The following is a 12,945-nucleotide window of genomic DNA, read 5'->3' on the forward strand; positions in this document are numbered from 1 at the left end:
CTGATGCAGGGGTGGAATTCAGTCGCGATTCTGAATTTACACTACTATTGACCCCACCTAAAGGTTAGAACAATAAAATTGTGGTCCCTAATTTTTTCCAGGTTAAATGACAACCCGACTGGGCTAAATAGGCTGGCACATTTATTACATTATCTTCATTTGAAGTAATCGGTTTTAGTAAAATTCTTGCTGCACCAATTCGACCGTATCTAGTTGATTTGCTAAAATTCTTCTTAACTTTCTTCTGCTCATTGGTGGCAAATTTGGATATATTTCATTAAAAACTGTAAATGTTCTGCTTATAATCCCATTGCAACGTCCGTGAATGAATAATAAATTTAAAATATCAGCATTTGAATATGTACTGTTTTCCATTTCTTATAAACACTAAATTAAACTGTCATTGCAAGAGAGTAACAACAAATCGACAGTTTAGTTGTTTGTTTCCACAGTTATCCTCGCAAGAAATTACATGATTTTAGGTGATTACACAAAAAATTAAAACCTAGAAGAGATAGGTATAGGGAAGCCTGATACCATTCGAAAGAGAATAAAATTATGTATTAGAATATAGAAAAACATACAGGGTGTTCCATTTAAAAAAACCGACTTGTGAAGGTTTGAAATTAACTAAACTCGGCATTAAATTTCTAGCACACTGTATGCAATTAAGCCACTTTGAAAGTATGGATGGGAAGCTCAGGGGTCTAGCTATCCCCCCTATAAATTTTGTTGCTTTATCTTTCTTACCATAAAATACAAATGGTCTGAAGCTAGTCACTGTTTCTCTCCATTTTTTTGAAAAAAATTAAATAACTCGAAAACGGTTAATTTTAGGAATAGGGAAACTTCATAAAAGTCCACCTAAAATAACACGTAGAATCCAAAATTGCAATAATATACAGGGTGTTCCATTTAAAATAAGCAAATTGATGGCAACTTCCGGTATAACCGGAAGTGGTACGTGGACGCCTTTAGTTTAGTTGAGAAGGGCATGCCCGAAAACCCGGTATCCCAAATTTTCAAAATTCAAATCGAAGTGAGACACCCTGTATACATTTGAATAGAATAAAATAACATTTACGGCAAATAATTCCATTTAAAACTATATGCTCATTTAATCCAAATACTTTTTTTTTCAGTGTACGTATATCTCGAAACATCGCCAAAAATTCGCATTTTTAAATTTCGACACATCATTAATCCAACAAGGCTCGCTTCTAACTCGCTCTCCCTGTATAGAATCGGGCGACTTCAACGAGAAACTAGCGAAGTAACCCGAAGCGGTACCTACAGGAGACACGCGCAATCACACCGCTAATTAACGAAACTTTATATCCGAACGCGGATAATTCATAGTCATATATAAGACGTCAGTATCGGCAAAAACAATAAAACACCCGTTAGGCGCATCTTTAAACGCGTGAAACCGAGAGACTCTGTTGCCGGGTGAGGAAAGTAACCTTGCCGGGTTACCTGCCTGATCTATCGTTAAAATTTCCAACGGAAAAATGCAATTTCTCGAAGTTTCGGGTCACCATTCGCCACAAGCGGCACGTTTCGCGGAAAGGGAACTTAATTTTTCGGGCGTGCAATTCCCCGAAAGGCGATTCTCGACGGTAGGTCAACGACGACGGTTTTTACGTCCCATTTCGGAACAAAGAATCCGTCCGTTCACGGTAGGAGCGTCGTAACGATGACTGGCGGTTTTAGAAGTCGGTGCAGGCGTTGGGAACAGCTGTTTTTGCAGGTAGAGGCGTTTGAAAATAATTTAGAGGTTTCATGTATGCCACACTGATGCGTGAATGAGGATGCAGTGCCGTCTCCGGCCGGCCTAGAAATACAGGGTGGTGACGAATTTTGTTTCGGGATAATAAGGCGCTGAAATTCGTAAAAACAAGCAGCTAGAGGGCGTCAAAGGTAACAAAAAAATAGTTTTTTTCAAATAACTTCTATTAGTCCAGTTACTCAGGGTTTTTACCTCCGAATTCTTTATAACTGAACCGATTGACGTGAAATTTTGAGTGAATGCGGGGAATGCCTCAAGGAACAAAACTTATATAGTGCAGCCGAAGTATGCTTTTGTCCTGGGGGTGGTTCTCACCCTTTCTTGGGGCTGGAAATTTTTACGCCCAAAATAACCACAGAAATCGATATAGGAGTTAATTTTAAGTTATAAATGTTATATACAGTTTTTTGGATAATCCAATACTTTCCGAGTAATTCGTCATTGAATATGTTGATTTTTTTACTGAAAAAGTGTTTGTTTTCGGACAGTTTTTGGCAAATAACTCTGAAACCATTGGATTTAACGAAAAAGTTGTAATGAACAAAAAGAAAGGTAATAAAAAAACAAATCTAATGGCATTATTTTGTTTTTCTCTAATTGCAATATAAACCGAGTTATGGATTTTTAAACATTATTATATGTTAGCTAAAAACTAAATTGGAACCAGTTAACGTTAAATAACGCCAAAACCATAAATATTAGGAAAAAAACTATTTGAACCTTTTTTAAAGTACTTTGAAAAACCTTTAAAATGAGCTGTTTTAAAAGTCTTTAGAATCAAAATTAACGGAAATATGATCGAAATAACATGATAGTCTCATTTTTTTTAAGAAAAAATTAATAAACAAATCAGTGCCTTTGGCGACAGAATTAAAATTAAATGCAATCCATTTACAGATTTCTTCATTTATGTTCTAAGAATATGTTCTGGGTCTTTGGCTCACTTACAAAGCATGATTTTGAAAAAAAACTTAATTTTTGAAAATGTTAATTTTTCAAATTTAAAAAAAAATCGATTTTTACGCTGTAATTTAAAAATTACATAAAGGGTGTACGAAAAAAATACAAGAGTAAAAAAATTTAGCTTTATTTTTGCTGAAGATAGTGCTTTATTTTTTATTCCTCTAAAATTAATATTAATAGAGATGTCGCCATTTTAAGTTATCATATGAATGACAGAACCACCCTTTTCGAGCCCTTTAAACCCTTCGGACTTAAAAAATGAAGGGCTTAAAAGAGATCAACTCAACAGTTCACGTAGCCCTTACATTTCCCTACAAAATGAGCCTTTGTGCGATTAAAAATCTTAAAAAGTAAGAAAGTTATCGTCAAAAAAATAAACACGTGTATAGGTTATAATTTTAGGAAAATTTATTTCAAACAAGAATTTTGAAGCATTTAGATCTTTTTTGCATATATACGTATTTAGTATGTGTATATTCGAATAAACTAGTACTATATTATAATACACACTATACTATACACACGCACACACCCTCACACACACATACACACACACACACACACACCCTCACACACAGCTGTTACAAATTCGTTTCTCACTAAAGGGATCTCGAAAACGGTAAAAGATACGACCTAGCTTAAATGGGGGCAAAGTTGCGTAATCAGAGGACCAATATTATGTCTCTAAAAAATCAAGGCTAACATGATTAGTTTTCGAAATATTAAAAAAAAAACGAAATTTTGGAAATCCGTTTTTGTTTCATTTCAACTTTGTTTGAGGTGATATTGAAACACTTTCTCATGGCGACTTTTAGCCCTCTATCGAATGGCATAATCAATTTGTATATGTAACGTTTCCGTCTCTCCGGGACCATCAACTTAATTTTTTTAAATACGACTCTGTAAATTTTATTACAATTTTTGCAAGCCTTCATAACCCCCAATCCTGTACTGCCTCAGCCCGATCCAGATTTGCCTCGAAAAATTCATCTTCAGTGTATTCGTTCCAAATTTATCTAATTTTTTTATTTAGATTTCTTTGTATATTGAATTATCGTACACTATAAGTGTCGTTAGACCCTGTGAAACCTATCTAGTTATTTAAACTATTAATTAATAAGGGTTGAAAAGTTGCAATCAATTCAAAATTATTTTATAAGAAAGGAATAAATGTTTATTTAATACGAATGCACATTTAAAATGTTTCTACTCTTTCAATAATATTTTTTCATTTTATTTTCGAAAGAAGGGGTATTTTTCAAGGGTTGAAAAGTTGCAATCGATAAGAAAATTTTTTAGTGAAGAAATCAATTTTAATTCGATAAAAATGCATGACTAAAACCTTTCAAGTTGAAAAAAAGTTTTAATATTATTTTCATCCAAAGGGGTGGTTTTTAAAGGTTTTTCCGGGTTGAAAATTTGGGATACATTAATTTTCATGTTAGATAGTTCATGAAATTACTCGTACTGCATAAATAAAAAAGATTTGATTACATAAAATGCTTAAATTTGTATGTTTTCTTTTTCTTCTCTTAAGGGGTGGTTTTCACCCCTTAAGAACAAAAAGCACACCTAGCGCATATATAAGTTTTGAAGTGGGGGGTAAGATGAGCCTAATTCTAAATTTTGAGAAAAATCGATGCGGTTATAAAAAATTCGGAGGTTTTACTATATTTTCAGCTACAGTAACTGGGCTATATACAGATTTTATGACACAGAAGTGGATTAACAGAACTGTGAAAATAACCCTCTCCCGTGAGCTAATCTAGGTACTCGTAATTTTGTCAGTAACAACACTGTAGCTTCTATTTTTTTTTTTTTTATTAAAGATGAACGGACTGTGCCCTGAAATTACCCGCCAATGTCTTTCTACCTCGGGTGTCGAATGCGGTTAATTCCAAGAAACTGACGCAGGGGTCTTCTTGGATTTCTGTCTCATGAAATTTCGCTTCGGGGGGTTGGGGGGGTTGGGATGAGAAATTCGAATCGACAAGCGACCATTAGGACGCACTTACACTGCCGAAACTTCTTTGAGCCACGGTGTATTTCACTTTCAGCTGGAGAAATCTTTTCCCCCAACTTTTCTGCTTAAAAAACGTATATACCTTACTAATATCTCTAATGCTAACCGTTTTCAACAAGAAGGCGTTTAAATTTGTAAATGCACAAAAAAAATTGTTTAATACTTATTTACTGTATACAGGGTCGGAAAGTCGTAAATGTTAATGTTAATAAGTAATAAGTAATAGGTTTATTAGTTTTTCATTATTCTTCTAGTGAAATAAAGTTACTTTTTTCTGTAACGGGAAAAAAGTTTGACATTTTATCTCTGTTGACAGGTAACAAAATGTCACTTTTTATGAAATTGCTGTTTTCCCCGGGAAAAAAGTGAGTATACTTTTTTCCCGGATATATACAATATACATAAGTAAATTTTCCGCGATTTAGCTGACAATAATTTTTGTGACGCTACTTTCGCTGCTTCTACTAACTCCGGTGGAGTCAGAGAAAACTCGGAATCAGACATTTTTTAACTTTATATTATTCAAAATAACTACTAAACAACCACTAAGTTTGCAATTTTTAAATCAAATCACATGCAGAATTAAATTGACAGATATTTGATTACTTTAAAGGTTTCCTTAGAAGAAGAGAAACAGAAGAAGTTTATTTATGACTTTTGAATTAAACATTTATAAACTGCGTTATTAATACCAGAACGTTTTGGCATCGCATCCTCCCATTCCTTATCGTTGTCTAATAACTCACAGGAAATCTGGAATCGGTAAGTTGAATAGTTTACAAGTTATGGCATGGCCTTATAAACAAATCAACTAATTATTAGTCTGGACGATCCCGAGCATCTTCCACAATCGCATTGATTTTTTGTATGGTAGATTTCATAGTAATACACTGAAATTTAACATTTTTTTTTATTTCAAATTTGCAACCTGGAATTTTTTTTTTAATTTTTATAGCCTTAGTTGCAAAATGTGACGCACGAGCGTGGTATAGTTATATATTATTTATTACATATTCAGAAAGCTTATGAAAAGAGCTTTAAGTTAAATAAGAATCGTCAATATTCGTTGAAAAACAACGGAGTTACAGACTGTCAAATATATCGTTTTCAAGCGAATTTCGCTTATTTAACGGCAGGGCTATGAATATTATTATGATCATTTTCTTTGGACTCGCTGTCGTTCGCTTCCCCCACCCTTCCGCCGCGCCACGGCTCGCCGAAAATCAAGCGACCTATCAACATTTGACAATAAAAAAAACAATAATTTGTTTAACAATAGGCCGTCAACTTTGACAGTCTGTAACTCCGTTGTTTTTCAACGAATCTTGACATGTTTTTTTTTAACTTAAAGCTCTTTTCATAAGCTTTCCGAATATGTAATAACTATATCACGCTCGTGCACCATATATTTCATTTTGCAACTAAGGCTAAAAAATAAAAAAAATTAAGTACCAGGTTGCAAATTTGAAATTAAAAAAAATTATAGATTTCAATGTATTATTATGAAATCTACCATGAAAAAAATCAGTGTGATTGTGGGAAATGCTCGGGATCGTCCAGACTAATTAAATTTGTTTATAAGGCCATAACTTGTAAACTATTCAACTTACCGATTCCAGATTTCGCGTGAGTTATTAGACAGTGATAGGGAATGAGAGGATGGGATGCCGAAACGTTCTGGTAGTAATAACGCAGTTTATAAATGTTTAATTCAAAAGTCATAAATAAACTTCTTCTGTTTAGACCTTTTGATCTAATCAATATTTTTTGACGCTCGAGGACTAGCTTTGTAGGTCTTTTGTAGGTCTTTCTTCGTAGAAATGAACGGAAAAAAGTTATAAGCGAAAACCGTGAATTTACGTAAAAATTATACAATTAACCACCCTGTAAACAATCTTCCCCCCATTTTTATGACTGTGGAAAGTAATATGTTACTGTACATAATATTTAGCATCTATAGTGATATATTCAGCTTGCCGAAACAAAAAGTCGCGAAATGGTAATTTCCCAGTTTATTTTCCTGGCCTGGCCCATGTTTAGATTGTGTTAAATTGATTAGATTATTTTTAGAAAGTATGTCTTTTACTCTATCAATTCTGTTTGCAGTAAAATTGTTAAATAAAGGAAATTTAAAATTGTAAGTACACTTAAAAGGCATATTTCTTGCTAATAAATTATTGCTCCTAATTTCGTTAAAAAAATTATTTACTGAGTGCCTTCTCATTTATCAGAAAACGTCTACTTAATTTCATTTCTGTCACTATTTTTTGGTATTTCAGAAAAAAATTAAAAACTTCTTTTTTTGGCACCATCTTTAAGCTTTTGCATCTTCAAAGGGAATGTTCAAATGAGATTTTTTTTTATACGAAAGATCCACCCACTTATTTATTTACACCCTGTGTTTTAATCGAAAACAAAAGTATTGAACTCAAAAGCTTCTTGCAGAGTATAAATTTTTTATTACACAATTTATTCCCGTTCTCAAAAACTCATCATCCCGTGGACGTACCTATCTCGAATTTTCCTTTCAAATTTAAACACCTCCGCACCAACACGAAACCTTCCTGGCGACGTACCATCATTAAACCCCAAAATCGAGCCTGTCACCGAACAAACGACATCTACGAAGACGGATCGCTCTCTCCCGGCCCACTCGACCGATCTAGCATCTAACAAGACATTTTTAATCGAATTTTTCGAATCGTAACAAGCACCATCGCCTTCTTCGACTGTTTTTTATCTCCCGGAGTACCGTTAAAGCAGGCTAGTTAATGGTAGCTCCTCGGACTGTATAAGTCAACATATGTAACGTTATAAGTGCTGTAATGTTATGCATAGTTTGACAAGTTTTTAGCGACTGCTATCTATCTGTATCCGCTATGTACCAGGTACGGGAATCCGCGATGGTACCACGTACGATCACGTTTTAACCTTAGAAATACTTTGAATTCTACGTACCTTCTTCCAGAAACGTCGCGGATACGTCGAGAAGGGATAATAATAGGTTAGGTTAAAGATAAGATCACTTTTCTGTCGTTGAAATGAACTCAACTGTTATTTACTTGCGCGATAATTAAAAAAACACCAAAACGGATGCGTATCGAGTATTTTCAACGCATATTAGAAGTAAAACCGCTGCAACTAACACTGCTTTCTATTTTTTTTTTTTTTTGTTATGAATACCGTTACACTACTTAAGCGGTCCGCAGTGCTCAATCTACTTTTTTATATAGGTCTTAGGTACGCCGTGACGTGAAAAACGTTAACAAGTCATACCTCTGTAAAATCTCTATGTGACATTCTCTCCCGTACGAGATCCAGTCTTCCAGGACCATATTACACCGTGGGGCACTTCAATGTTTAAACCAACACGCACACACGCTTCACTGGTAATTAAAAAAAATCAATCACACACAAATTCCACATCCAGAGGGCCATTGTCTTTTCCCACAGGCCACTTAACGTGCCCACGACCTTATCCCGTACAAATTCACGGAAACCACCACGATTTTCGCGGGATTCCTCTCACAACACTCGACTGTCGACCCTTGGGGACATTTAACAGCGGAAGGACGCACGAAGCAAGCCGTTTTATCACCGTAACTTCCGTTCCCGGGCGGCGTAGACGCATCTGCGGATCCTCCCGGCGTGTGTCGCAGGCGGCGGCGTCGAAACAAGTGCACGTCGTCGCCCTAGGCCCGGCCCGCTGCGTTTATTTACTCTTCGCTCGCATTCCGCGGCGCGGCCATCTTGGATGGATGTCGGAATGCAGGCAGGTAGAGTCGGCGATCTCTCAGGTGGCTGCGGTGTTCGGTTCGGCTGCACGCGATCGTTTTTTGTCTCGGGTCCGGTGGGAGACGGGCATGGGTGACGTGATGCTCGATTGGACGGGCGAGAGAGGGGGGCAGCGGCGGCGCTCTGGGGGGTCGGAGGGCGCCGCCGAAGGGGAATAAGTAGAGTTCGACGTTCGCGTGCGGGGCCAGTGGCGGCGCTGCGAGATCTAAAAATAGTCTTACTGTTAAAGAAGATCGGGTGCTTACCGTGTTATAAAATCATTGCTGTAAATGCAAAGAAAAATATTCTTTATGACTAGAAAGTAAGTAGATTGAGATACTTTCTTGTAGATATTGAACAAAATCGAGTTTAAAGTACTTAAAATTATATATTTCCATCTTCCAATAATTATAGTCCAGTCAATGACTATTTTCCCGTATAATTTTGTCAAACAACGCCGATTTTCATAAAAATTTGGATTTAGGTTCTATTTACCCTCTACTTCAAAGTTAACCTTGTACCCCGGTACTTTTACCTTGGGGTGGAGGCCACCCCTTCTCGGGGGTGAAAAATGCCTCGTTGAAATTAACTCCGGGAATCGATATATTCGATCAATTCTAAGCAACTTTTGCTCTATAAAGTTTTTTCTGAAAGTCAATACTTTTCGACTTATTCGGCGTTAATTTTTTAACCAAAAAAAAAACACTTTCAGACAGTTTTTCGCGAATAACTCAAAAAGTAAGTATTTTATCAAAAAAATCATCCTCATAAAAAAATGTAGCTTGTAAAAAATGGTGTCTGTAGACCCAATACAAGCGGAGTAATAGCTTGTTGAAGGTTGGTTCTTATTCGTCAAACGCCAAAATTGAAAGTTTGAACGTAAAATAACCAAAAACCAATGCATTTTCCAGGGAATACTAATAGAACCTTTTTTAAAGTGCTTGAAAAAACTTTTATTTTATTTCCCTAGCATCAAACCTAAGCGAGTTATGACGAAAACAAAGTTGGTCCGTATTGTTTTCGACGACAAAAAACGTGAAAATCACCCCCTAATTACCACCCCAATTGAAAATAATCGTTACTATTTTACAATTTACTTTATTTATGTATTTGTAATATGCTCTAGAAGTTTGACCGGTTTGAAGTGCTTAGTTTTGAAAAAAAGTTGAGCATAAAGTGAAAGGAGAATTTTTGTATTTTTGAAAAAAATTGTCTTTTCAAAATAACTCAAAAACTATTAATGATACGCAAAATTTTGTAGAGTACAAAAATGTAGATTTTGATTTTCTGAAAACTTGTAGGATAAAAATTAAGTAAGATATGTCCGTTTCTAATTTGCATATGTTCGTAAATAGCAACTTGTTCAAGCCATTTCAGCTCAAACCCTTACAAAAATAAGGGTTGAAAGAAAATTGATCTTATAGCCCTTGAAAAAACCTACAAAATGGTTTTTTAAAGGGCTTGATAGCGTAAAAACTAAGCGAGTTATGGGTAAAATGCCAAACACATATTTTTGCAGATATCAGAACACGTATATTGAAGCACTGATGAATACACATTATAGCTATATTTTAGGCACAGATGTATTTACATTTTTGATTATTTATGTTATTTTCAATAAAAAATTTTTTTTTTATAAAAATAAAAAAATTACAATCCATATAAAAATAACATTCTTATTTTCCCAATTTTTGATTGCAAATTTAATCAGTAGGGTTTTTTTAAGGTTTGAAAATAAATAAATACATTACATTTTAAATAATAAAAAGATTGTATTATATTTTGAACTAAAAAATTTTTTTTAACTATAATTGTTCGATTTTTTGCAAGGGGTGGTTTTTATAAGGGTTGAAACTTATAAATAAATATTAAAAAATTAAAACAGTAAAGAAGTCTTAATTTAATCACTAGGTATATGATTAAATTATTCCATGTTGCTGAATAATATTTTTCAACATTATTTTTTAATGATTACTGTCATAGGGGGTGGTTTTTAGGGATTGACAACTTTCAAGTCATCAAAATTACTTATTTAAAAATTATTTTAACCTATTACACGCTGGAATCTATACAATTCTATAATTATTTTCGAATAGGGGTAGTTTTTACCCCTAAAAAATAAAAAGCACCCCCGGCACTGGGTCAACTTTGGTGCAAATTGGTGCTATTTGGGGAAATTATACAGTAACGCCGTATTTTACCTTCAATGACTGGACTATTATTATTTTTTACCCAATATGCATAAATAAATGGCAGAAGTTGCAACAGAAACTTGGCAACAGCGCACGAGTTTGCTGCTTTATTATTTGTATGTTGGCAGTTGGCAGTCCTTGTCTTGTATATAGGTATACACATGATGCTATGTGTCCGCTCGCATAACTGATTGCTTTAACCCATAAAAATGTCGGATGAAGAATGTAGTCGACAGAAAGGAAAATTTGTGACCAATAGAAAGTATGAGTGCTTGAAAATTAGAACAGAAAATGGCAAAAGCAGTAAAAAAGCTGTTGAAGAGAATATAGTGGAGCCAGAACCTCCGCACACCGTTCGAGGGCATCAACTAATCCACATAGAGTATAGGCAACCCGCAACAAAATGTCATAGTTGAAATTGTATAGACCGAATCTGAGCCCTGTGTACTATGAACAACTTCAAATTAATTTATTTTTACAAGGATTTGGAAGTATTTAAGAACAGCCAACACATGTTTCGTAAAATAAATACATTAATAATGTACTTAAAATTACAAAAAACGATATAAAACAATGTTCCTAAATTTAAATAAAGTAAAAATTTAAAATTAGCCCTATCACTACTAATGCGCATGCTCGAAAAGAATAGCCTCATAAGCAGGTCAGATATGTCATCACTGTCATCGCGCATTTTCTCTTCTTTTGTTTAATCTCGGCATTTTCTAATTGTACTAAGTATTTTTATTGTTTTTCTTGGTGTTGTGCTGTGTCAGTGTGTTTATCGAGTGTGTTCTTTCTTCAAGTGGTTTATCATAGACGTACTCTAACAGTCTTAACCCATACCAAACTTTTCCTGAATGATACCCTGTTGCGAGGTTACTTCGCTTATATGAAATTATCTTTAATTACTATAAAAGCCAATATTGTTAAATTTAAATATATCAATTCTATAATCCTATTAATTTGTCACCTGGTGTTTGAAACTTCGTAAATATCAAATATTGCCAGAATATCGCAATATTGACAAAGAAGCGCTTATTTTGGCACTTATGTCCAAAGTATATAAGGTCGAAAATCGATCTAGTAAAAATATTGGGAAATTCTTCTTGACAATGTGTACTATGCAACTTTTTATGTTCGATAATTTATTTCTCTGTGAAATGTGCGGTACTACTTTTTTTCGTCTTACCATTTCCATTTTTTCACCCGTAATTTGATTGTAACAGGCATCATAGCATTTTGCATAAGAAACGTACGTTAAAAATATTCAAATTTTTGGCATTAATTAAAAACAAAAACAAATCGATAAATAATTCACAGAATTTGATTTCGTATTGCAAAAAAATGCATCTCAATAATACAAAATTATGGGGTATTGTGAAAAATGCTTAAAATCTCACAAAAGTTTTTCTAATCACTAATTACAACACCATAGCCACATGTCATAGAGATCTAATAACTGTTTGTGAGGTCATAAGTTATAGTTTCGATTTCCTCCTCCCTTGTTTGTCTATCATCCTCTGAAATAAGGTTAACAAGCATCGCAAATTTATTTCCACGGACAGCGAATAGATTATTAAAAAGGATACATTCATAACATTCTACACTCCATACCTCTTTTAACTTTGAACGAAAAGTGTAATTTTCAGTATCGAAAAAATATATTGCACTAGATTTCTCCCATTCACTAAACTGTAATCATCAAATTTGATTCTCTGTGATTCTCCTGATTTGAATATAGTTTGTAGACTGAGAAATATCTGATATAAATTATTTTTTTCTACTGAATTATGTGTTACTGAAAATGGTAACCGTTTCTAATAATTTTCGTGGAAAAGTATGTACCTACCTAATTACTTACAATTATTATTTGCTTGAGTCCAATTAAATGCGCTTTTAATCGGAATTTGGTCAACTTGCCTAAATTTTTGATATAAGGTTGTTTGAGGTATGTAACAACAGTAAATGACACTATTTTTTTTCAACCGTCGGCTAGGGGTGGAAAAAGATAAAACAAAGGGGTTTTTCAAGATAAGAGGTAAGAGCTAAAAATAAAGTTTCTTATAAAAGTTGTAGAGCATAAAATTCTACATAAAAATGGTCTATTGACTTTTACTTTTGTACTGTTAAAATTAACAGAGTTAGGATGGCTAGAAGTTAAGGGATGATTTCAGATATTTAAAAAAATCATAACAGACAGAAAA

The 12,945-nt window shown here is 34.1% G+C and overlaps 1 protein-coding gene across 1 annotated transcript in view; it reads right to left on the reverse strand.

Moving 5' to 3' along the window:
• The window catches only part of LOC108908339 (tetratricopeptide repeat protein 28), a 36,376-nt gene extending 27,928 nt beyond the window's left edge, over positions 1–8,448 (reverse strand). Inside the window, exon 1 of the mRNA XM_023455325.1 lies at positions 8,052–8,448. Within this exon, the coding sequence (XP_023311093.1) occupies positions 8,052–8,075 (24 nt within the window). The 5' untranslated portion in view covers positions 8,076–8,448. The remainder of the gene's footprint in view (positions 1–8,051) is intronic.
• Between the last annotated feature and the right edge of the window lie 4,497 nt (positions 8,449–12,945).

This window comes from Anoplophora glabripennis, unplaced genomic scaffold (genome assembly GCF_000390285.2).
Source record: "Anoplophora glabripennis isolate ALB-LARVAE unplaced genomic scaffold, Agla_2.0 scaffold510, whole genome shotgun sequence".
In the NCBI taxonomy this organism is placed as follows: domain Eukaryota; kingdom Metazoa; phylum Arthropoda; class Insecta; order Coleoptera; family Cerambycidae; genus Anoplophora; species Anoplophora glabripennis.